The sequence below is a fragment of the Ranitomeya imitator genome, chromosome 2 (assembly GCF_032444005.1).
Source record: "Ranitomeya imitator isolate aRanImi1 chromosome 2, aRanImi1.pri, whole genome shotgun sequence".
Lineage (NCBI taxonomy): Eukaryota > Metazoa > Chordata > Amphibia > Anura > Dendrobatidae > Ranitomeya > Ranitomeya imitator.
The window spans coordinates 583,782,385-583,809,760 of NC_091283.1; the positions used below are offsets into that span (position 1 = coordinate 583,782,385).

The 27,376-nt window shown below is 40.4% G+C and overlaps 1 protein-coding gene across 1 annotated transcript in view; it reads left to right on the forward strand.

Annotated features, from left to right (window-relative positions):
• LOC138665087 (BPI fold-containing family C protein-like) overlaps positions 1-27,013 on the forward strand; it is a 41,262-nt gene extending 14,249 nt beyond the window's left edge. Inside the window, exons 6-16 of the mRNA XM_069752259.1 lie at positions 1,530-1,593; positions 3,280-3,340; positions 6,583-6,674; positions 11,363-11,542; positions 11,638-11,685; positions 17,581-17,751; positions 17,830-17,915; positions 18,771-18,813; positions 24,899-24,962; positions 25,057-25,124; positions 26,861-27,013. Of these exons, the coding sequence (XP_069608360.1) occupies positions 1,530-1,593; positions 3,280-3,340; positions 6,583-6,674; positions 11,363-11,542; positions 11,638-11,685; positions 17,581-17,751; positions 17,830-17,915; positions 18,771-18,813; positions 24,899-24,962; positions 25,057-25,124; positions 26,861-26,893 (910 nt within the window). The 3' untranslated portion in view covers positions 26,894-27,013. The remainder of the gene's footprint in view (positions 1-1,529; positions 1,594-3,279; positions 3,341-6,582; positions 6,675-11,362; positions 11,543-11,637; positions 11,686-17,580; positions 17,752-17,829; positions 17,916-18,770; positions 18,814-24,898; positions 24,963-25,056; positions 25,125-26,860) is intronic.
• The last annotated feature ends 363 nt before the right edge of the window (positions 27,014-27,376 follow it).

The following is a 27,376-nucleotide window of genomic DNA, read 5'->3' on the forward strand; positions in this document are numbered from 1 at the left end:
CCCATTCTTGCTCATGGTGTATAACAAACCACATAATGTGACTCTCTCCTTATAAAACACAGCACATGAGCAACAGATTCCATAATGAACTACAATACTTAAAACCTATCTGTCCCCTGACAACACTCCAACGTGCATTTCTACCTAAGGGACAGCGCAACTCGCTTTGGAGCAATGAGGTTGATGTTGTGTGCCATACCTGGTCAGTGTGATGTCTTCAACCCTTTGGGTGTTATAAGTATCATTTTTGATCCCTTACATGGGATCTTGGACACTGTGGCATTGTGTAATATTTATTTTTCTGACTTGAAATTATTATTTTGCTTTTTTGGTCACTAGACAATTATATTTATTATAGATTGCATTTCATAATATCCATCAATTGTGTAATTAAATTAATTTTCATGCACAGTGCACGTTCTATAATTGGTAATATTGAGGTATTGTACAATTTACCTTTTGTTATGACACATCTATCCCCCTCCTTTTTATAACACTTTTTATCTTCTCACTTGTGTATTATGTTTTTAAATCAGTCACTCTTATTTATTAAAGTAATAAAGTAATAATTAATATAATTATATAGTCTACTTTTTGTATTCATTTTGTTGGATTAACCAAGTTTATCCCCTGAGGGAATTTGAAATAAATATGGAAGATCACAGTATGTTTCCTAAAGTGGTACCTCTTAAATATATAATGAGATCCTTCATCCAAGATCCTTTTAGATTTATTATCTTGAAATAGAATGGGTAATTATTTCTTGATAATACTGGGTGACAAAATGTACTGGATTACTGCACTGATTATGCCATTTGTTACTATAACGAATGAGATTGACACAATTTTTCTTGGATGTTATAAGCATCCAAGGATTAGATCCTCTTGCAGTCAACCTGCTATCAGCAATATTTAATTCCTTTTGGTAATCTAGATAATGTGAACAGGATCTTAATGCCCTTGTATACTCTGCCACTGTAATGCTTTTCACTGTAGGTTTCGAGAGATTCCGAGTAGGGTCTAAAATGGTCATTTTGGCAGTGGGTTTCCTATTAATTCCTACAATGATTTCCCTTGACTTTAGACCCCTGATTAATTTCAGATTAAAAAAGGAATAGTACTATGAGAAAATTCAAATGAGGATATCCTCTATAAAACGTATGTACCAACCAGTACTTCTTAACAAAGGAAAACATCATTTAGGTTTTAATTACTGCAGTGCCTTAAAGGATCTACTTCCCTTGCCCTCTGTTTTATAAAGAGGGCATTCACATAGTGCGGTTTGTTGTACACCATGAGTAAGGGAGGCTTTTTTTTATCACTCGTTGGTTTAACTTTAGATTACATTTTTCTTCCATGTGTATTTTGATGAAATAAATAAGACATAACTTTTTATCCTGAATGCTGGACTACCACCACTTTATCTTCATGTTCTGTCCAAACAGTTTAACATAAAAACCTGACAATGACTAAGTTTCTACTGTATTCCACCATGTGGCTCTTAAAAAAAATTCTTCTCTATTTTCTAGCTATGTCTTTGACAGCCTAAAAGAACCCATTCAAAATGTGGTAAAACGAAGTGTTACTCAGCAGGTGAGCGGCTCTGGAATGTTTAGGTGCAATATTCCTAATAGATATAAGATTGTATTCTTTTTATTAAAGGGAACCTGTCACCAGGTAAGGCCGATAAGAGATACGGCCATCACCTTTCAGGGCTGATATACAACATTCTATAATGCTGTATATAAGCCCCCAACCTGACGTGCAAGAGAAGAAAAATAACTTTTATTATACTCACCTGCGGGGTGGCCCTGTCCAGTGGGTGTCTCTCTTCTTGGTCTGGTCTCTCCGTTCTTCTTGCAATGCTGCTATCCTGCTTGCTTCGTGTGGATGAGGCATCTCCTCAGCACCGTCCTCCTGCGCAGGTGTATCTCTGTCCTGTTGAGGGCAGAGCAAAGTACTGCAGTGTGCAGGCACCAGGAAAGGTCAGAGAGGCCCAGTGCCTGCGCACTACAGCACTTTACTAAGGATCCCCCTGACTAAGGCAGCGTGCCGAAACGCACGTTGGGGAGGACGCCATCCAGGAGCAAAACATGCCACACTAACCTGTAAGTGATTTTCCACTTTGGCTATATATTTTTTTTACAATCCTTTCACTGCACGTTTTAACTACACTCCTTTTTTATGCTACTACAATATCGCTCCTATCGCTATATGGTTTGAATCAATTTTTGTTGCTGCTATGGTAATGTTATTCATTACAAGTTTACTTTTGGTGACCACTTGGTTATTAGATTTTATTGTTCACTGCTGTTATATATATGTATATGTGTATATATATATATATATATATATATATATATGTATATATATATATATATATATATATATACATATACATATATATATATTTATGATGGGTGAATATACTCGTTACTCGAGATTTCCCAAGCACACTCAGGTGACCTCCGAGTATTTTTAGTGCTCACCTCAGCTGAATAATTTACATCTCTTAGCCAGCTTGATGACATGTGGGGATTCCCTAGCAACCAGGCAACCCCCACATGTACTTATGCTGGCTAACAGATGTAGATCATTCAGCTGTGGCGATGAAAACTAAATCTCCGAGCACTAAAAAATACTCAGAGGACACCTAAGCGTGCTCGAGAAATCTCGAGTAACGGGTATATTCACTCATCACTAATATATATATATATGTACATATATATATATATATATATTTTTTTTTTTTTACACTTTGCACTATATTTTATTGATCTTGCCTCCATTCCTTTGAAACCATGTGCTCTTTTGCACTAAAAGAAATATTTAGAATTGAAAGTTCTCAGTGGTTGGTGCTCGTTTGAACTGTGAGTTACACATAATTTTTGTGGGTACATTGTTTTGGGTTAAATTTTTGAACTTCATAGCTTTTCATCTTTGTATTCTCCTGGGCTGTGCGTCCCTTTTAGAAGTATTATATGTTATCTTTTCATTGCTCATTGTCCATCTTTTTTAACCTGTATTGAATAACAAATTATTTACTTTTTGACTTTATGATCAGTTTCTTTCTTCCTCTTTTAGTTTTGTATTTACCGTATATCCGATTGTCCACATTGTATCACTTGGTCCGGCTTTCCTGGTTGCAGGGTTTCTATTTTATTTTTTATAATTGTATACGCACTACACATTACGGATACCCTCACCATTAATTAGCATTTCCTTTGTTACTTTTTCTGATAGATTATATCATGTAATAATCTACTGTCTCTATTATAGATGTGTTCATCTATGAGAAATGAAGTCAAGAAATGGGATCAATCATTTATTCAGTTAAACTGTAAGTACCAGAAATGCACTGCCAAAAGGGATATGAAATGGTTGGTAACACATGAGTAATTGTTCAAATATCAATGTCATGTACAGTGCAGACCAAGAGTTTGGACACACCTTCTCATTTAAAGATTTTTCTATATTTTCATGACTATGAAAATTGTAAATTCACACTGAAGGCATCAAAACTAATAACACATGTGGAATTATATACTTAACAAAAAAGTGTGAAACAACTCAAATTATGTCTTATATTCTAGGTTCTTCAAAGTAGCCACCTTTTGCTTTGATGACTGCTTTGCACATTCTTGGCATTCTCTTGATGAGCTTCAAGAGGTAGTCACCAGGAATGGTCTTCCAACAATTTTTAAGGAGTTCCCAGAGATGCTTAGCACTTGTTGGCCCTTTTGCCTTCACTCTGCGGTCCAGCTCACCCTAAACCATCTTGATTGGGTTCAGGTCTGGTGACTGTGGAGGCCAGGTCATCTGGCGTAGCACCCCATCACTCTCCTTCTTGGTCAAATAGCCCTTACACAGCCTGGAGGTGTGTTTGGGGTCATTGTCCTGTTGAAAAATAAATGATGGTCCAACTAAACGCAAACCGGATGGAATAGCATGCCACTGCAAGATGCTGTGGTAGCCATGCTGGTTCAGTATGCCTTCAATTTTGAATAAATCCCCAACAGTGTCACCAGCAAAGCACCCCCACACCATCACACCTCCTCCTCCATGCTTCATGGTGGGAACCAGGCATGTAGAGTCCATCTGTTCACCTTTTCTGCATCACACAAAGACAAGGTGGTTGGAACCAAAGATCTCAAATTTGGACTCATCAGACCAAAGCACAGATTTTCACTGGTCTAATGTCCATTCCTTGTGTTCTTTAGCCCAAACAAGTCTCTTCTGCTTGTTGCCTGTTCTTAGCAATGGTTTCCTAGCAGCTATTTTACCATGAAGGCCTGCTGCACAAAGTCTCCTCTTAACAGTTGTTTTTCAACAGCCGAAAAAAAGGCAGCAACACTTACCTGCCCAGATCTTTGGAACAAATGCACTGCAGGGTGCAGCCAGCCCATAAAGCAAGATGTTAGCAACACAGGTGCAAAATACCAGATCAACAGCCACTCTCCACATACCCACTCCTGGAGGGGGTGACTGCCCAGTATACAATTGTACAATAAAGGCCCACATAGGGCATTGTTCACACAATGGTACTGCGTAGTGTTTGGTTTACAGCCTATTAGTCACGCCCCTACTTTTCGATTAGGCGGGCTGGCCAGTACACTCTCAATGCATCCCAGTGCGAACACCCCTCATGCGAGACCAAACGTGTTTGGGCTTGGCTGAACCCCGAAAAAAAAAGTGCAAAAATATACAAAAATAGTGAGACACTACACAGTACCATTGTGTGAACAACGCCCTATGTGGGCCTTTATTGTGCAATTGTATACTGGGCAGTCCCCCCCTCCAGGAGTGGGTATGTGGAGAGTGGCTGTTGATCTGGTATTTTACACCTGTGTTGCTAACATCTTGCTTTATGGGCTGGCTGCACCCTACAGTGCATTTGTTCCAAAGATCTGGGAAGGTAAGTGTTGCTGCCTTTTTTTCTGCTGTTGAAAATTGAAAATTTTTGTAGACCTTGAGTCTCTAGTGGCTTTGCTATTTATCTTAACAGTTGTTGTAGAGATGTGTTTGCTGCTTGAACTCTGTGTGGCATTGACCTGGTCTCTAACCTGAGCTGCTGTTAACCTGTGATTTCTGAGGCTGGTGACTCGGATAAACTTATCCTCAGAAGCAGAGTTGACTCTTGGTCTTCCTTTCCTGGGGCAGTCCTCATGTGAGCCAGTTTCTTTATAGCGCTTGATGGTTTTTGCAACTGCACTTGGGGACACTTTCAAAGTTTTCCCAATTATTCAGACTGACTGACCTTCATTTCTTAAAGTAATGATGGCCACTCATATTTCTTTACTTAGCTGCTTTTTTCTTGCCATAATACAAATTCAACAGTCTATTCAGTAGGACTATCAGCTGTGTATCCACCAGACTTCTGCTCAATACAACCGATGGTCCCAACCCCATTTATAAGGCAAGAAATCCCACTTATGAAACCTGACAGGGCACACCTGTGAAGTGAAAACCATTTCCAGTGACTACCTCTTGAAGCTGAGAAGAGTGTGCAAAGCAATCATCAAAGCAAAAGGTGGCTACTTTGAAGAACCTAGAATATAAGACATTTTCAGTTGTTTCATACTTTTTTGTTAAGTATATAATTCCACATGTGTTAATTAATAGTTTTGATGCCTTCAGTGTGAATTTACAGTTTTCATAGTCATGAAAAAAAAATCTTTAAATGAGAAGGTGGGTCCAAACCTTTGGTCTGTACTGTATGTGTTTTTACTACTAGTATCATTTAGTAACTATGAGGAAATATAACCCGCTCTTTAGGCCTTATTCACACATCCGTGTTTAAACCCGTACATTAAAAAAATGGTACCGATGTCATCAGTGTGGAACATGTGAATAGCTCCATAGACTATAATGGCTACATATTAAATAACACTGATAGCACATGACGTCTGTATGAGGCTTTAGCCCAGGGGTGGGGAACCTCAGGCCCCAGAGCCATTTACGGCCCTTGATGACCTTTTGTCAGGCCCCAGGGCAGATTCTCAGGGACCGCATTCTTGGGCAGCGAGCTGTATTTTGATTACAACCAGCTCATTAATTTCTTCATGCTCTGCTAGCACACACATGCAGTGTTCACTACTGAGCTGTGACAAAGACTGTATGGTCGAAATGCGTAGCTTTCTTCACTTGTGATATGGCATTGTCCCAGGAGTGTGTCTTCTACTATTTTATATGATGGATTAAAGTTTTACATTTTATCAAGAAGCTGGAACATTTTTCTCTTTTACTTGGATTTTCATTACTGAACACTGAAGGGCATGCAATGAAAGATTACGTCCTGAAACCAGTGCCAGTCAGGATGTACTTTGTGGGCGCAGTTTGTACGGCTCCGAAAGGATGGTAGAAATATCCAAATGGCCCTTGGCAGAAAAAATATTCCACACCCCTGCTTTAGCCCATCGATCATACCCAAAATTGTGATGGTATAATAATGATATTTTAGGATAGAGCTGTAGTCCGACATTTTTCTTCTACAACCAAATTGTCGGTTCCTGAGCTTTCTGTTACTTAAAAAATGTGATAATCATTGATAGAGTTATATTATTTTATGACATTTTGTTTCAGTGAATTTGACTCTAAATCATTTCATCAAGTTTGACCTATCACTTGTGGGTAATCCAGAAATTTCAGATCTCTATGCTAACATGGGATTAAAGGTAAGAGCTTCCTATCTGCTGTACCAAGGTTTGGTAAATGAGGATTCCAAGGCTCGTTTCTTTCCACAAATGGCAGTCAGTTGTTTGGACTTCTAGATTCAGCCAATAAAAGTTATTGATTGTAAAATGATACAATTCTGCAATATTTGATACTTCCTATGAGAATTCATTGTTTAATCTCCAGGGTAAAAAAAAACTTTTCTGATTCTTTAACCCTTAAGTGGTAACACCTAAATGGATCTTAAAGTAGTAGTCCCCGTTGAAAACAAGTTATTCTTATTATTATTATTTATTGTTATAGCGCCATTTATTCCATGGCGCTTTACATGTGAGGAGGGGTATACATAATAAAAAAACAAGTACAATAATCTTAAACAATACAAGTCATAACTGGTACAGGAGGAGAGCGGACCCTGCCCGCGAAGGCTCACAATCTACAAGTTATCATCGATCCACAGCATAGGTTATAACTTATAGATCAGTGATGTTCAGACTGCTAGGACATGCAGGATTTGGCAGGTCTGGGAACTTCTTTCCCCATTATAATGTAATGGCAGTACACATGTTTGCCCACCATTCTATTCATTCACTACGGGGCTGCCGATCACTGCCTACGGCTTTTTCCAGTAGCCCCATATCATAGACAATGAATGGAATGACAATTGAGCACCCAACCTGCTATTCTATTTTGTACTATTTTATAACAGGCATAAAAGTTCCTTAATCATTATCACAGATAAATATTTCCCTTCCTAACCAATCGGTGCATTAGTCGGACCCGCCACCAATCAATAGGGCATCATCTATCTATCCTGTGGATAGGTAATAACTTGTTTTCACTTGACAACCGCTTTAATGATAGTCCAATTTTTTTGTCTCTCCTTTATTTCAGCAGCCATATATATGTTTTTACTACAAAAAGTATTTTTAAGATGTGATACTTATAAAAGAGGGTGCTACTAACTATTAGCCATGCAGTGTGCGCAAACGTTTGCATCGGTCCATTTTCCTTTTTGTAATTTTGAAAATGTAAGAGATGAAAATTATTTTTTGTCCTAAAATACAAAGGAAATGTGTCATCTTTATCATTAGGCCTTTTAGAGATCATATTATTTTCAACTTGCTTAACCGTTCACAATAACACTAATTTTGACCGGGGTGCTCAAACTTTTACATGCCACTTTCAGGCTGTGTGCACACGTTGCGGATTTTTTGTATTTTTTTCACATTTTTTTCGCTATAAAAACGCATAAAAAATGCATACATTATGCATCCCATCATTTAGAATGCATTCCGCAATTTTTGTGCAGATGATGCGTTTTTTTCTGCAAAAAAAAGCATCGCGGTAAAAAAACGCAGCATGTTCATTAATTTTGCGGATTTTTCGCGTTTTTCCTGCTTTTTAATGCATTGGGAAGCTCCGGAAAAAACTCATCAAAAACGCGAAAAAAAAACATGTCAAAAACGTGAAAAAAACACATGCGGATATCTTGCAGAAAATGTCCGCTGTTGCTCAGGAAATTTCTGCAAGAAATCCTGAACGTGTGCACATAGCCTTAGTATTGAGTTGCCCACAATTTTTTTCATAAAACTGTGCAACCATTTTAAAGTAATCAGTACAGAAGACAGAACCTATTTTTGTTTCAGTGGTGTTCAAAGGTGGCCTAGATGTCTTTAGTTTTACACCTATTTTATACCATCAATTCATTCAAACACTTCCAGGAGGAAAAATAACATAAAATATAAATTTTGGAGCACAGTTCCAGAATTGTTCTTTTCATAGAGGTGACTGCTCAAATAGTAACTATTAAACATTGATCTGCATATGTTATTAAATGTTTCGGATCTGATGGGGCTGGTGTACTTCCTCTGCAAATCCAATAGAATAGCAGTATAATCCTGTGCTAAAGTCTTCATGCCTTATAATTAAATGGGTGTTTTATTTTGAGGATTATACATCCATTCTGGAATGGATTTTCCAAGTAGCTAGTGTATATTGGGTCTAAGAGAGCAACAGTATTTAACAATGTATGTAGTGTGTATTGTGAAATCTGATAACAGATCCTCTTTTATATGATGTTGTTAGTGGACATTATTTCTTTCCAGCTCCAGCATGTGAGTTCTCAAATTAGATATTTTTATTGCACAGCAAAAATACTCTCATTTTGTTTTTATTCATCTATCCATATCCCTATTTTATTATAAAAAAAGAAAGATAATTAAAAGCTTGTCTACCTTTTCAATCAATACAGTGATGGCTGAAAGAGTCGCCACCCCTGAAATTGTTCCAGAAAATGAAGTATTGTTCCCATAAGTATAATGCCATTACACATGTTTTGTCATACACATGTTTATTTCTTTTGGGTGCATTGAAACAACGCAAAAAAAAAACAGAGAAAAAAAAGGCAAATTGGTCATAATGCCACACAAAAGCCCCAAAATGGGCAGGACAAAATTGTTGGCACCCTCAACTTAATATTTGGTTGCAAACCCATTGGAATAAATACAGTAGCTGCAGTCAATCGCTTTCTTTATCAATCAACAAGCTTCTTACACCTCTCAGCTGGAATTTTTGACCACTTTTCTTTTGCAAACTGCTCCAGGTCTCTCATATTTGAGGGATGCCTTCTACCAACAGCAATTTTTAGATCTATTCACGGGTGTTCAATAGGATTTAGATGCAGCCTCATTGCTGGCCACTTCAGGACTCTCCAGCGCCTTGTTTCCATCCATTTCTGGGTGCTTCTTGATCTATGTCTGGGGTCATTGTCCTGCTGGGAGACCCATGACCAAGGACACAACCCAGCTTTCTGACACTGGGCACTAAGTTGTGACCCAAAATCCTTTGGTAATCTTCAGATTTCATGATGCCTTGCACATAGTCAAGATACCCAGTGCCAGAGGCAGCAAAACAACCCCAAAACATCTTTGAGCCTTCTCCATATTTGACTTTGACCATTATCGGTAAAAAGTAGAATAATTTGCTTTACCAAAAAGGACCATCTCGGTCTCATCTGTCCACAACACGCTTTCCTAGTACGATATTGGCTTACTTATGTGCATATTGGCTACTGCAGTTTAGTTTTTATGTGTCTCTGTGTCAGCAGTGAGGGACTCCTGGGTCTCCTGTTACAGTGTTTTATTTCATTCAAATTTCGACAGATAGCTCGTACCGACACTGATGCACCCTGGGCCTTCAGGACAGTTTGAATTTCTTTGGAACTTGATTGGAGCTGCTTATCCACCATCCGACTTTTATTGGACTATTTTAAAAAATCCAAACACAACATAGAACAAAGTTCAAAGTGCTGTAAAGTGTAAAAATAGGCATGTAACATACAAGCATACCAGTATACAAGTCACATCCTCCCTGTGTCACAAATTGTGGAGACTCAGGTAAACCTCTGCTGAAATACTGGGCCCATAATCAGGGAGACCCAGTCACAGTAATAAGGAACCTACTATCCTATTTCACCAAACCATTTATTAAAGGGAAACATCTATAGCCCTGGGAGAATTTATTACGGGACATGCTGATTTGACACCCCAGGGTCCTGGTCGTCACAGTGTCATTGCTTTCCTCACGGGGAGAGTGATGTCACGCTTGGAAGCGAAGGAGGATATCGTTCACCAGGTAATCACATACACACAACATGTTGACACTCCAGGCTAGAAAGGGGAGCTCTAAACCTGGTTTAGGGTGAACTCCCCTATAAATACATTCTGGTCTGGAGGAGGTCTGGGCCTCCCCCTTATTAAGGACCCAGTTTTTCAGCAGAGATTTACCTGAGTCTCCACAATTTATGACACTGTGAGGACGCTACTTGGTTACGGGTACGCCTGTATGTTACATGCCTACTTTTGCACTTACTGCATTTTGCACTTTGTTCTTGGATTTTATTAAAATAGTCCAATAAAAGTTATTCTTTAATTCCCAACTTGCTTTGACAATTATATAACTTCTTGGGGTTACCATTGTCCCTATTCCCTTGTGTTATCCACAATCCGGACTATCCTGTGTTGCAACCTTTCATCAATATTTCTTAAAACAAAGTTGTTTATCAACAATATTGGAAATGTGCCAACAGTTTTGTCCCGACCATTTTTGGAGTTTTGTGTGAAATGATGTCCAATTTGCTTTTTGTCTGTTTTTTGGAGTTGTTCCACTACACATAAAGGTAATAAACGCGTGTATAACAAAACATGTAATTGCAATAACTTTCTGAGAGGAATACTTCCTTTTCTGAAACAATTTCAAGGGCGACAAAACTTTTGGCCATGACTGTATACAGTCCTTGGTAGCAGAGGCGGACACAAACAAGAGAGCGCCCATGTGCAATAACAATATATGGGCCCTTTGTAATCCAATAGCTCATCATAATGCACAATTCTACCTGCTTTGGAGGTAGAGGTGGCCCCTTTACCTCTTGAACCCCTGTGCAGCTTCAAAGGTTGCACCAATGGTATGCCGATCCTGCATGTCTGTCCTGATTGTTTTTAACTATGAAAATTAGACTGAATGTAAAGCATAGCAAATTGTAATTATTATCACAATTAAATATAATTACATTACATGTAGAATTATTCTGTGGTAATGTATTTTGTATGCACCGAGTATGTAAGAATACTTCCAAAATAGGGAGTTAAAATATGAATTTCACTTAAAATGAAAAATCTTCTCCATACAGGGTCATTTCCATTCACCTAATGTATCGCATAGTGGGAATGCCTTCTCTCCTGCACCCATAACAATCCCGCTCCAGAATGGCGCCATGATTTATATTGGAATATCCCAGTCTTCATTGGAATCCCTCTGTTTTGCTTACTACTCTGCAGGATTTTTTACTTTTCAGGTCTCTCAAATGGTGGTAAGTATGATGACTGATTAGGATAGTAGTGCACACATAGTAAGTATATTGTCTTCCCCTCTGTTGCTGACAATTACAATAATTATATTGTGCAGGGCTCCAAAGATTTAACAACTTCAGAGTTAGCTAACTACATACCAGAGGTGAGTATATTACTGTACATTAATGGCTAAACAAGTATATTATAAGCTTTGTAGTATTTCCTGGGAAATCATCAGGAAAGCAAAGTTATGATCAGGTTCCTTGATGTGCTGAATTTCTGAGCTGTTCTAGTTGCTGGATGCTTTTGCATCAAATGAGTTTGCTCTCTGATCTAGTCAGGTGAAAAGAGTATAATGTCTAGCACACAGCATCAGCTCCAGAAGGAAACATGAGAATAAATTGTGGTGGGTGCAATTGTTTTATATAGTACAAATTCTCTTCTACATCCACGTTAGGGACGGATGCAGAGAACACACAGTCGGCACTGATATTAAAGCAGATCTATCGCCAGATTTTTAATAGCTGCACCTATTCTGGCGCTTAGGCTTCTTTCACACTTGGGTTGTTTGGCATCCGTCGCAATCCGTCGTTTTGGGAAAAAAACAGATGTATTAGTGACGGATCGCAACGGATGGCCATACGTCGCATCCGTCGTGCAATGGATCCGTCGTGTTTTGGTGGACCATCGTCACGAAAAAGCGTTCAAGGAAACGTTTTTTCGTACGTCGCGTCTGCTATTTTCTACCGCCCATGCGTGGCCGTAACTCCGCCCCCTCCTCCCCGTACTTCAGAATGGGCAGCGGATGCGTTGAAAAACTGTATCCGCTGCCCACGTCATGCACAAATTTCCCAACGTGCGTCTGTATTTCGGCCCGACGCTTAGCGACGGACCCAAACCGACGCAAGTGTGAAAGTAGCCTTAGCCTCTGCTCTTCCCACTTGCCCTGGTGCGGTGGTAAGGGGGTTAATAGCTGTGGTGTTGATGTCAGCTGTTTTATGTTCACTGACATCAAACCAAAGGGTTAGTAATGCAGAGGTGTGTATCAGACACCAGCCGATGTTGAGCTGAGCGTGAGAATAATAATAATAATAATAATTTTTATTTATATAGCGCCAACATATTCCGCAGCGCTTTACAAATTATAGAGGGGACTTGTACAGACAATAGACATTACAGCATAACAGAAATACAGTTCAAAACAGATACCAGGAGGAATGAGGGCCCTGCTCGCAAGCTTACAAACTATGGGAATGCAGCTGCCTGTGACTGGCAATGACGTCATTAAGGTTACTGTCACTGGTGCAGCAGGAAATAAGTCTTCGAGATGTAAGTGAGAGGTTCGGATTATGGAAGATGGTAGTCTTAGATCATTTGCGGAGTGGAGAACATGAGTAGGGTGATAGACAGAGATGAGGGATGAAATGTAGAGTAGTGAAAAACTATGGAGAGCTTTGTGGGCAGGTATCGGGCTTGAACAGAGACAAATGATAGTGTAAAGTAAGGGAAATGCCATTCAGTTGACACAGCAGATGTTTTACTCAGATCAAGTCTCTGTCTCTTTTTAAAGTTAACACAGCACACATCCACAGTTCTGGTCATAATTAGAGATGGGCGTACCTGAACAGTAAAGCTCAGTGTCTGTACCGTACACTTACTGTCCGGGCACGGACCCAGAACTCCGACTTCTCCAGAAAGTCTGTGTTACTGTTCGGGTTCGGCACGCTGACCATTGGGTGTTTCCCACTCTGTGATATGCATGACAGCATGAGAACTGGTGGTAAGATTATTATCGCCAGAGAACTCTGTTTACTGCTGGTCACAGAGGCATCAGCTGATGAGAGGGTACTACTCCCATCAGCCTATGCCTGCTGTTGATAACAGCGAGAGCTGGCGCTGATGATGGGAGTAGTCATGAACTGGCGCCTGTGCAATAAATAGAAAAAAATGGGGTGTGATCCCCTCTATTTTTGATAACCACCATAGCAAAACTGACAGCTGCAGGTTGCAACCCTCAGCTGTCAGCTTTATAATGGCTGGTTACCAAGAACAGAGAGGTCCCCATTTTTTAATGATCTAAATAAATCATTTAAAGAGACAGCGTGGAGTCTCCCCCATTTTTAACAACCAGCCAAGCTAAAGCAGTCAGCTGGAGGCTGTTATTCACAGCCTGGTAAGGGTCCAAAGATATTGCTCCCCCAGCCTAAAAAAAGCAGTACACAGCCGCCCCAGAAAAATCGCATCTATTAGATGTGCCAATTCTGGCGCTTTGCCTGCTCTCCCCACTTGCCCTGTGGAGATGGCAAGTGAGGTTCATATTTGTGGGGTTGATGTTACCTTTGTATTGTCAGGTGACATCAAGCCCACAAGTTAGTATTGGACAGTCATATTGTAAATAAACACACAGCCAGAATAAATTCCTTTATTTGAAATAAAAATACAAACCAGTTCACTTTTTTATTTAAAATTAAAAAACAAAGTTATACTCACGTTACACCCATTACATTGAAGCACATGTCACCTGTAATAGGCATAAAATAATAAACAACAATAATACTAACCTTTCGCTTATTTCATTGAAGCCCTGGTTACCTGTAAATAAAACAAAAATAAAAAATAGACATGTCCCTCACCTGTCCAACATACTTTCCCACGCCATATTCCATGTGTGCATTTAGTTGTTTGCAACCTGGATGGTGTAAAGCTGCGGCCATCCAGGCTGAAAACCACAGGAGAATGAGCTGCTGCAAGCACAACATCAGTGACTAGCGGTGAGGTCATCCAGGTTATCGCAGGTCACCGAGGCTTCATTCTCAGCTCACTTCGCTGTGACCCGGGCCAATGAACTGCTGTAACCTCTTTGAGAAAAACTTTCATGGTGTAGCTCTGAGCTCAGTGAGTTCACCGCAGTTCTCCGTAAGAAATTTCTCATGGTAAACTGCAGTGAACTCAGTCAAGTAAGCACTACTGTGGGCATATTATCCTCAAAGGGTCTCAAATTCAACAGACTCATTGCAGTGATTGCACTGCAACTCATTCTAAGTGCTGCATTCCCCTTTTTATGTTAATCATATTTTAACATTAGTATGGCAGTGAGACAATCCGAGATAGTTCACCAAGTATCAATGTGGGTTAACATAGCAACAGTCTATGATATTTGGAAGATCACACACGTACAGTATTTTCAATCGTCTTACAACTGTTTTTTTTCTTAAAGTGAACCTGTCAGCGGATTGAGCTTAGTAAACTGCAAACACTGTCAGGTTGAGGCTGTTATACTGATTCAAATGATAGTTTGGTTGATGAAATCCGTCTTGTGGTTGTTGTGTAATCTTTAATTGCAGTTAGTTAATGAGATTCTTGTGGTCCAGGGTGGGGCTGTGCTATTTTATTTTACATACTGTATATCTCATTGTTTGAAAAAAAATTACATTCATCTTGCAGGCGCACTGTAGCATGGTACGACCTATAATCTACTATATAATTGTCAAAGGGGTACTTCCGTCTGTCCTTCTGTCTGTCTGTCTGTCACGGATATTCATTGGTCGTGGCCTCTGTCTATCATGGAAATCCAAGTCGCTGATTGGTCGCCGCAAAACAGCCACGACCAATCAACGACGGGCACAGTCCGGAAGAAAATGGCCGCTCCATACTCCCCGCAGTGAGTGGCCGGCGCCCGCTCCATACTCCTCACAGTCAGTGTCCCCGGCGCTCCGCTCCCTGCAGTCAGTGTACCCGGCACTCCGCTCCCCGCAGTCAGTGTCACCGGCGCTCCGCTCCCCGCAGTCAGTGTCCCCGGCGCTCCGCTCCCCGCAGTCAGTGTCCCCGGTGCTCCGCTGCTTACTCCCCGCAGTCAGTGTCCCCGGCGCCCGCTCCATACTCCCCTCCGGTCACCGATAACACCGGGTTAATGCCTTTGGTAACGGACCGTGTTAAAAATAGTAAAAAAAAACAAAAAACCTGCTATACTCACCCTCTGTTGTTCGCTGAGTCGCTCGGGCCTGCCGCCATCTTCCTTTCCCAGCGATGCTTTGCAAAATGACCCAGAAGACCTAGCGGTCTCGGGAGACCGCTAAGTCATATGGGTAATTTTGCAAAGCATCCTGGGAACGCATAATGGCGGCAGCCGCGTGTCCATCTGCACAGCGCCGTTGGATCCCAGGAGGCAGAGAGACGGGACGCTGAGGAGTAGCGACCAGAATGGTGAGTATGTTAAACTACAAGGGGCCCTCGGATCCTTAGGTGAGTATGTTTATTTTTTATTTTTTTAACCTGTGACATACGTGGCTCGATAATATACTACGTCACTGGGCAATATACTATGTGGCTCTGTGCTGTATACTACAAGGCTGGGCAATATACTACGTCACTGTGCAATATACTACGTGGCTCTGTGCTGTATAGTACGTGGCTGGACAATATACTACGTGGCTCTGCGCTGTATACTACGTGGCTGGACAATATACTAAGTGGCTGGCCAATATACTACGTCGCTGTGCAATATACTACGTGGCTCTGTGCTGTATACTACGTGGCTGGGCAATATACTACGTAAATGGGCAATATACTACGTGACTGGGCAATATACTACGTGACTGGGCAATATACTGCGTCGCTGGGCAATACACTACATCGATGGGCAATATGCTACGTGGCTGGGCAATATACTACGTGGCTGGACAATATACTACGTGCACATGCATATTCTAGAATACCTGATGTGTTAGAATCGGGCCACCATCTAGTATTTATATATTCATTTTATTTAGTCATATACATTTCTTGAGACATTTTTTTTTTATGAAAATGGCACCGGTGGCCATGCCTGCGCAGTTGCATCTATTGGAATGCTGATAGATGTTACTGTGCAGGCACCACCGCCGGCACCATTTTAATGGTGCCCAATTTATTTTTCTCTAGCAAAATGGTGCCAGTGGTGGTGCCTGTGCAGTAGCATCCATCACGTTCCAAGCGATGCTACTACGCAGGCACGGCTGGCGTCATCTTGATGGAGACTATTTTTTTCTCTCTAGCAAAATGGCGACGGTGCCTGTGCAGTAGCATCTACCGTGTTCCGAATGCATGCTGAATGTTTTGGGTATTTTTCAAACAATAAGATGTACAGTATGTAAAATAGGGGGCACTGAAGGATAAGTGACCTTTCATAAGCCATACAGATGAATATGTAAGCAGAGCACCACAAAAATACCACCCACAGGCTGCACCGAAGCACGGGCATATCGTTAACTGAAAACTACAAGTAAAGATTAAACAACAACCACAAGACAGATTTAATCAACCATGGTATCATTTTAATCAGTATAACGGCACCAACCTGACAGTGTATGTAATTTATTGAGCATGATCCTGCTGAAAGGTTCACTTTAAGTTAAGCTCTAAAATAAAGACTGTAGATGCACAGCTATGTTTTATTATGGTGCCCCCTATATACCTTTAAGGTTACTGCTACAGTTTAGCCATTTTGTAAACTATATCATCCATACTGCACCTTCATCTAAAAGCTACAGGTAAATGTGGTAGAACACACCAGGTCAGGTCATCCTATGACCCTAGCAAAATAGCTAATGTGTGACTATTGTGACGTGTCACTCATAATTGCACAATGAATAGAGCAGCATCCATGACATGGTGCATAATCATTTATAATATCGCTAATAACATATGATTGGTATGAGTGAAATTATTTCAGACTCATAAGGTTATTACAAATCTGTCATCCATTGATCTCACTAAAAAATAATCATAATGGAACAGAAGAATACATCTTTCAGAAGCTGTTTTGGTAATAATGAAGAAATTATGTTGGGAAAACAATCCTAAATGTGTGTTATTTGCAAATTTTATCATCACTTTTGGTGCACTGCAAAAAAATGAAATTCGCAGTGAAAATCAGTGGCATCAACCTATTTACTTACACTGTTCTACAACTTGCAGAATTCTGGTGCTGATTCTCGAATTCCAACAAGTACACAATGTCTCAATCTGCACTTTGAGTCACAATTGAGTCACATGAACTATTGTGCTGCTGTTTTTTTAGATTTCTCAACATTTTCCAGACCCTACACCCGTAATAATCGAATTGCATTCAACACGGCCTCCACTAGTATTCCTTCGACCAAACAATATGACTATCCAGTTTGGTGGGTCTTTACAAACACATGTGTATCCTTCAAAGGACAAAACCAAGAATATCTTCAGTGTTAACATAGTAAGTAACATACTAAGCATTTCTAAGATAATGTAGCATACAGTGTCAGTCTGAATCATTTGCATTTTTCTTGTATAGGTGGCCACCTTCCAAGCCAGTATTTTATTGGCAGAGGCTATAGGAGCGCAGGGTTTGAATTTCACAGGATCTTTGACCTTCAATGGGCAAGTTACTTGTTTATTTGTCTTCCTTTTGTATGCCATATTTATTTCTACTCCTTTGTATTTAGTGATTATAGAAAACTAAAAGTCATTCACATATGGGCGGATCAGTGGTTAGCACTGCGGCCTTGCAGCGCTGGGGTCCTGGGTTCAAATCCCACTAAGGACAACATCTGCAAGGAGTTTGTATGTTCTCCCCGTGTTTGCGTGGGTTCCTCTGGGTACTCTGGTTTCCTTCCACAGTCCAAAGACATACTGATGGGGAATTTAGATTGTGAGCCCCATCGGGGACAGCGACGATAAAGTGTGCAAACTTTAAAGCGCTGTGGAATATGTTAGCGCTATATAAAAATAAAAAGAGAAGAGGAAAAAGACTCTATGAGAGGGCCAGCATCAGAAAACACAGGCAGAATCTTATCTCAAGGAGAAGAAAAGGAATGGCAGTCCAAAATCGGACAAATTAGACTGTTGGATGAACCCATCAATATTGGTTATTTAACAGGAGATAGTCACACTAAATATGTAGTCCAATCCACATGCTCCATATTATATAGGAGAAGCTGAGCAGACTGATAGTTTTGTGAGGACTCAGGAGTAAAAATGGCCAGGATTTTATATCAATTTACCATTGAAAGGGATATCTTTCGTCATATGATACCTCAAAGAGAGACACAATGAGTCCAGGAGGCTCTCTAGTACACCCCCATGTATATGTCTCCGCCAAGTGGATAGAAATTTTCCACTTCCCTAAGGAGGGTAATGAGTTTGTGATTTGAATGTGGATAACAATAAAGACACAGACTATGGCTTTCAATGATTGGTACCTATTACTAAAGAAAAAAAATTGACTTTTTACAGGTTACAAATAGAAGGGAGTCATGCTGCCAATAAAGGACAAAAGGTAGGATAAATAATACCTATCGATCTTTTGTCAATAGTGGATTAATATGAGCTTCTGTGTTCCAGTTGAGAGAATTGCTGCATTAGTCATTTGTCATGATGAATGCGTTTCCATAAGACATGTTCTCTGTTGTTGATTTGGTTATTATATTACAGTTGCATATGGTCATTGGGCAGAATAATGGCTCAGTGGTTAGCACTGTAGCCTTGCAGCGTTGGGGTCCTGGGTTCAAATCCCACCAAGGACAACATCGGCATTGAGTTTGTATCATTTTTTTCCAGGTACTCCGGTTTCCTCCCACACTTCAAAGACATACTTGATATGGAATCTAGTTTTTGAGCCCCAATGGAGCAAGTGGCAATAATGTCTGTAAAACCCTGTGGAATTAATGGCGCTATATACGTAGTAAAATGAATAATAAATAAATACAGTTGAGAAATGTTTTTTTTTTTAAAGGGAACCTGTCACCCCGTTTTTTCAGTATGAGATACAAATACCACAAAACCTATAAATATGATGCACAACTCAATATATATAAAGAATCAAACTTTTATTAATGAAAGTAACACAATAAAACAAGATAGAATAATACAGGGGATAACAAAAGGTAGATACAATACAATACAGGCTAACGCAGGATATCAATAGAATCCCACATAACGTATAATGAAAAATAATAAATATATAGGTTACAGATAATATAACCCATATAGTTGGGTAACCACATCATATAGTATCAAATATCTCGTAGAATAATGGCACACATGAGGTAATAAAATAATAAATATAATAATATTATAAAGTGCTGTGTACACAATAAATATCAAGAAAGTAATGCCCTAGAAAAAGTAGCAAATATCAAGTGTTTAAAGAAGGTGTCATAGTGCCATAGTCAATGTAAAGTGGAATACCAACCAGTGTGGGAGCCTGTGAGAGCCTGGACCAGCCCGACGCGCGTTTCGCCTGAGCTTTCCCTCGTCAAAGCTCAGGCGAAACGCGCGTCGGGCTGGTCCAGGCTCTCACAGGCTCCCACACTGGTTGGTATTCCACTTTATATTGACTATGGCACTATGACACCTTCTTTAAACACTTGATATTTGCTACTTTTTCTAGGGCATTACTTTCTTGATATTTATTGTGTACACAGCACTTTATAATATTATTATATTTATTATTTTATTACCTCATGTGTGCCATTATTCATTGTTTTATTGTGTTACTTTCATTAATAAAAGTTTGATTCTTTATATATATTGAGTTGTGCATCATATTTATAGGTTTTGTTATATTCAGTGGATGCATTTCATTTATTATTTGCTGTGTTTTGGTTTATGTTCTAATTGAGATACAAATACCGTTAAATAGGGCCTGAGCTGTGCGTTACAATACTGTATTTTGTGTACCCTGATTCCCCACCTATGCTGCCGAAATACCTTACCAAAGTCACCGTTTTCGCCTGTCAATCAGGCTGGTCTGGTCAGATGGGACATCGCTGTATCTTCCCCCAGATCTTGCATATCTTTCCGTTGGTGGCTAGTGGTTTGCGCATGCCCAACTGCTGGATCCACTGCGCAGGTGAAGAAAAAATGCGCGATCGGCGCTATTTCCCTGGTAATCAGTGGGGGCGGCCATCTTTCTGAGGCCGCGCGTGCGCAGATGGAGTCCTCTGCTGCTCGGGGCTTCAGGAAAATGGCCGTGGGATGCCGCGCGTGCGCAGATGGAGATCGCGGCGGCCATTTTCCTGAAGCCGAGATGTGAACTCTACTTCAGGAAAATGGCCACCGCGATCTCCATCTGTGCACGTGCGGCATCCCGCGGCCATTTTCCTGAAGCCCCGGGCAGCAGAGGACTCCATCTGTGCACGCGCGCCCTCCGGAAGATGGCCGCCCCCACTGATTACCAGGGAAATAGCGCCGATCGCGCATTTTTTCTTCAGCTGCGCAGTGGATTCAGCAGTTTGGCATGCGCAAACCACTACGCCACCATTGGAAAGATATGCAAGATCTGGGGGAAGAAACAGCGATGTCACCACGCCCATCTGACCAGACCAGCCTGATTGACAGGCGAAAACGGCGACTTTGGTAAGGTATAGGTGGGGAATCAGGGTACACAAAATGCACTATTGTAACGCACAGCTCAGGCCCTATTTAATAGTATTTTTATCTCATACTGAAAAAACGGGGTGACAGGTTCCCTTTAAATAAATTGCTCCAGTATATAAAAAAACTGTATTCACCTGCTGATTCCCCTCCATACTGCATCTAGGTTCCTTTGAATCTTCAAGCCGTTTGTTCTGGTGGGGACATCATGTGACCATTGCTGCCAATCAGTGACTGCGTCAGTGAGCGATGGGTCATTGCTGTGAGCAGTGATTGTCTGCAGGTGTCACATGTATGTACAATGAGAATCTGAAGCATTTATACTTTACATATTCCCTTCTGGCAGCAGTATGAAGAGGGATCAGTTGAGAATAAATATATATACTGTATTTTTGGACCAAGGTGGCCAGCGTTTAAAAAATAAAAGTACTGGACAATCTAATCATAAGACTCCTAATCGATTTCTTGAATCTGCTCCAATGTTGGTGTGGTTGAAGCCTAAGTAATGAAATATGCACATATTTACAAATATCCTCTTGCCTAAAATAACTGTATTTTACCTGTGAAACACTTTACCAATGGACATACATGGTTGCGATTTTGCTTGGGCTCCACGAGACAGACCAAGATGGTGCCTGGACCTCAACATCTGTTGTGGAACTTGATACCCACATTGGAAATATCTCTCAGTTTTTAGCCTCCTAGACCCATTATAGCATTAAAATAACTAAAGAATTAGTCAATTTTATTATTAAGCATGAAATTTCTGCAGCCACAGAAAACAATGTGTAGCTAATGATCACAACTAGCTGCCATGTCACTGGTAAGGCCAGCTTTGCAGTTTAAGAAGCAAATATTTTTTTTTTTTTGCTTTGATCATTCGCCAAACTTTCACCCTTGAAATACTTTGATAGCGTTTAGGCTATGTGCCCACATTGAATTTTTTAAGCGTTTCCGCTGCGTTTTTTCCGCTGCTTAAAAAACACTCACAAAACGCATCCTATTAATTTTAATTGCATTCCACAATTGCTGTGCCCATGCTGCGTATCTTTCCGCAGCGGAATCGCTTCGCGGTAAAATACGCAGCAAGTTCATTCATTTCCGCAGCCATAGACATGTATTAGAAAAAAACATGAAAAACCAGTCAATAACGCATCAAAAACACATCAAAATCCGCATGTGTTTTTCCTGGCAAGGGTGTGCCGTTTTGGTGAGGAAAATTCTGCTTCTCTTCTGCAATGTGGGCACATAGCCTAAAGGTTTAAATAAACACAAGTCCATCAAATTCAACCTATACCCTAATATGTAGATCCAGACGAAGGCAAAAAAAACATGAGGCAATTGCTAATTGCCCCATCCATATTATGGGAAAAATTTCTTCTCAACTCCACTTACGCCAATCAAACTAGTTCCCTGGATCAACGTCCCATCACAAAATCTAATACTCATAAGACTTTCAAGAGCTCCTTGCACTTTTTTAGTGAATCGATCAGTACATCCTGTGATAGAGTTCCATAGTCTCACTGCTTTTACAGTAAATAACCTACGACTATGGTTCTATGGTAATCTAAGGTTAAAGAGGTTGTCCAGTCTAAGGATAGAAGACTGCAGATAATCTATGTGACTGCAGACTTGTAAACCCTCACATTGTGCACACTATGCGCTGTCAGGATTCTCCGAGACCAGGAACGGCGGTCATCTGACTGTAAGTATGTGATATGTATACTTCCATTCAAACTAGATGGGCCCAGCTTCACTCAATGCAATTGTATTGAGTGAGGCCAGAAATAATCTAGTAGGAGTATGTATATCGCATACTTGCAGTCACATGGCCACCCGCTCCTGGCACCAGAGAATCCTCACAGCGAGTAGTGGACATGTTGCTAACATTCCCAAGTTTGCTGTCACATAGAGTGTATGCAGACTTGTAGCTTTAGACCAGACAACCACTGCGGGATTCGGCAGTTTCTGAGCGGAGACTGGAGGGTATGTATGCATTATACTGCCGGCCAGAGTGACTGCAGACTTAATTTGGACAGGACACCTTCTGTCCTCTAGATGTAGGATGCCCCCTTGCCACCATTGCATGTCTAGGTGTAAAAAGATCATTACAAAGTTCTCTATAACGTCCCATTATTTCCTTGTAAATTGTAATAACATCTCCCCTAAGCCTTAGGTTTTGACAAAACTGAATAACCCCAAATTGTCTCTGTACTGCTGTTCACCAATTCCTTTAACCCCGTCACGACTTTTGATGTACAAATACATGAAAATTCGTGTTCCTACATCTTTCCCCACACATGATGGCTGAATCAGCCAACATATGCTTTTAACAGCTTGTTAACTTGTTAACATGTGCTTGTAGGGGTCGTATCATTCCATGCTCCTATCGGTTCACTCGTGACGTGATTTCGGGACGTTGAAGGGTTCTCATAACAGCTGGGATCTGCTGATGACTCCTGTGCCTGTCATTATGATTCTCATGTGAAAACCAGTCCGTGGCTGGCATTCCTAGGAGATTTTATAGCACAAGTGATCGGGTGATCGCAGATTGGGACTATTAAATACAGTAAGAAGTGTAAAAAAAAGAAGTCTTTAAAAATATGAAAAAATAACAAAAAACAAGTTCAAATCAAACCCTTCCACTCCATTAAAATAAAGCAATTTAAAAAATAGACATATTTGGGATTGCTGCGTTTGTCAAAGTAAACGATCAGTAAACGATGTAACAAAAAACGGAATCAAAACGTCATAATTGTGTTTCTTTTGCTGTGGCAACAATGCAGTAAAATGCAAAAAAAGACAAACAATACATGATATCTATTTGAAATGGAATCAGTACAAACGGCAGCTCGTAGCACAAAAAAATCAGCCCTCACACAGCCCCAAACTCTGAAAAATGAAAGTGCGAATGGTCCAGGAAAATAGCGACAAAAGCCAAAATTAATTTTCTTATAAATTTCTGAATTTTTTTTCACCACTTAAATAAAAAAAAACTATGCATGTGTAATATCAGCATACTCATACTGACTTGGACAATCATATTGCCTGGTCTGTTTTACCATATAGTGAACATGGTAAATACAAAAACCCAAGAAACAATTGTGGATTTGCACTTTTTGTTTGCAATTTAAGCACACTTAGATTTTTTTTCTGCTTACCAGGACATCACATGATACAATGAATTATGTCATTCACAAATACAACTCATTCTGCAAACAACAAGCCCGTCTACAGCTATGTGGACGGAAAAATATAAAGTTAAATGTAAAATCGCCAGGGGGTTGAAGTGCTAATAATCTTGATTGCACTTCTCTGCACCCACTGTTGTTCACTTATGTGCTTCTTATATACTAGATAACAGTGTCAGACTGGGGTGCTAAGGGCCCACCAGTAACATTGACTTTGGGGGCCCACTTTTAACCTGTATACAAATATTACACTGCCCTCGTTCACAAATTTACCTATATCTCTATATAATAATACACTGGGTAGTTTGGATAATGAATGATGAAATGTTGCTTTATATGTACAGAGTGAATCCATTGAATTATGCCAAATAATGCCCATATAGTGGGGTTGGGGGCCCAGATATGCACAGGGGCCCACTGGGGGATTCCCCTGTTACCCTATGGGCCAGTACGAGCCTGCTAGATACCAAAACTGTACACAGTATTCTAAGTGTGGCCACACTAGTGACTTGTAAGGAGGAAAAACTATGTTCATAAATGTCTAATAGATGGAGAGATCCACAAATATTATTTTAGGAAAATGAAACTGAGCATGTGCCAACCTCAATCAATTCAAGTGTATAAGAATTGCAGATGTAGTCACAGCTTTGGCTTTTACTGTAACTCCTACAAACTACAATGGAAAGAGCAGCATACATACCCCACCAATAATGAATGTAGATAATGTAACAAAAAATACATCTTCTCTAAAATGTTCAGAAATTTGTAATTGTAACTACATTCTCATTGTCCCAGGGGGATGTGTCAGAAAAAAGAGTCCAGGAGCTCTTTCATGACGTGGTAATGCCAGTTGTTAATGGTGAGATACAATCCTATTTTAATTTCAGAACTTCTCCTTTTTATCTACCAAGTCCTATGATGTGTTAATATTTAATATATATTTTACTTTGCAGAAAAATTAGCAGGAGGAATTTTCATTCCCAGCAAAATCCTGACAAATGCTACTGTCAATATTCAACAGGTGAGAGGATTCGTTCTGTATAATGCAATTTATTCACGTCTGTCCTTTGGTTACTTAGTAGTGATGAGAGAATGTGCTCAGATAAGGTGTATCCAAGCTAGCTTGAGTGCTAACCAAGTGTCTTCGGTGTGCTTGGGTGCTAACCAAGTGTCTTTGGTGTGATCGGGTGTTAACCAAGTGTCTTCGGCGTGCTTGAGTGCTAACCAAGTGTCTTTGGTGTGATCGGGTGTTAACCAAGTGTCTTTGGTGTGCTTGGGTGCTAACCAAGTGTCTTCGGCGTGCTTGGGTGCTAATCATGTGTCTTCAGTGCGCTCGGGTGCTAACCAAGTGTGTTTGGCGTGCTTGGGTGCTAACCAAGTGTCTTTGGCTTGCTCGTATGCTAACCAAGTGTCTTTGGCGTGCTTGAGTGCTAACCAAGTGTCTTCGATGTGCTCGGGTGCTAACCAAGTGTCTTTGGTGTGCTCGGGTGCTAACCAAGTGTCTTTGGTGTGCTCGGGTGCTAACCTATTGTCTTCAGCGTGCTTGGGGGCTAATCATGTGTCTTCGATGTGGTTTGGGTCCTAACCAAGTGTCTTTGGCGTGCTTGGGTGTGCTAACCAAGTGTCTTTGGCTTGCTCATGTGCTAACCAAGTGTCTTTTGCGTACTCGGGTGCTAACCAAGTGTCTTTGGTGTGCTCGGGTGCTAACCATTTGTCTTCGACGTGCATGGGTGCTAATCATGTGTCTTCAGTGTGCTCGGGTGCTAACCAAGTGTCTTTGGAGTGCTTGGGTGCTAACCAAGTGTCTTTGGCTTGCTCATGTGCTAACCAAGTGTCTTTGGTATGCTCGGTGCTAACCAAGTGTCTTTGGCATGCTCAGGTGCTAACCAAGTGTCTTCGGCTTGCTTGTGTGCTAGCCAAGTGTATTTGGCATGCTCGGATGCTAATCAAGTGTCTTCGGCGTGTTCGGGTGCTAACCAAGTGTCTTCGGCATGCTTGGGTGCCAACCAAGTGTCTTAGGCATGCTTGGGTGCTAACCAAGTGTCTTCGGTGTGCTTGGATGATATGATTGAGTCCCTGTGCCTGCATGTCTTGCGACACATGCATGGAAACCTGGCATAAGTGGAGGGACAGAGTCACTCAAGTGGCAGAAAATCTCCACCATTGCCAGCTGCATTTTAGCTGGTGCAAACCGGGAATATGTCTTAATATCTTAGATTACAGTCATGGTTTGGGTATGTTCACGTCTGTAACTTTTCTGTTTGTGTACTCCCTTTAGAACAGATAAACAGAATTAGTATCCTGTGCATTCCTGTTGCAATCAGAAGCAGAAGTGTCATACTGATTTACAATGGGTCCGCCTGGTTTCCATGTGGGTATTTTTTAAAAAAAAAAATGAAGATAAAATTCTTCATGCAGGACTTTTTTTTCATTTCTTAAAAAACATTGAAATCAAAGTGAAATCAGACAAACCCCATATAAATCAATGTACAAGATATTAATTTCTTTTATGTCTATGGAATAGATAAACAGAAAGGATATACAGACATATGAACAGAGCCTTAGTTTTGGAGGGAGAAGCTGGTGAAACTAGGGTCTGCATCTTATATAGACTATTTGTACTGCACATGTGACTATCCCTTCATGACTGAGCCTCGAAGAATAACTAATCAATATTGTGGCTCCAAAAGGACAGCTACCTAGCATTTCATGGGACTTTATTACTATTGGAAATAATTAATATTTTTTTTATTTCAGGGATTTGTTATACTGGCAGCTGATATGAAGTAGAGCTGCAGCCTGTGGCTTTTGATGATGTACAAGTGGAAGTATTCTACATATGACCAGAGGGAATTGTGAATTTTCTTTGCGAACTTTTAGACAAAATAAAGGAACATCTAACTACTGGAATTTCATCCTAAGGCCTTATTCAGATATCCAAAAGTCATGTACGTGCCCTATCTATGGTTTATACGGATAGAACATGCCCATTACAATCATTGGGGCTGTTCAAATGTCCATTTTTTTTGCAGACAGAGTGGTCCGTTTTTTGTTTGAGTCAAAATTACCGTGAAAATAACAGCACACAGACGGCATCTGAGTACAATCCATGTGTTATTAGTGATTTATATATAAGAAGCTTTGCAATAATTTTTCTTCATCAACAAAACACTGATGGTAAAAACTGACACACTGGCCAAACAATGATGAAACTTGGATACAAAACACTGATGAAAAATGGTCCGTATGAGGAATATCATGTACATCTAAATG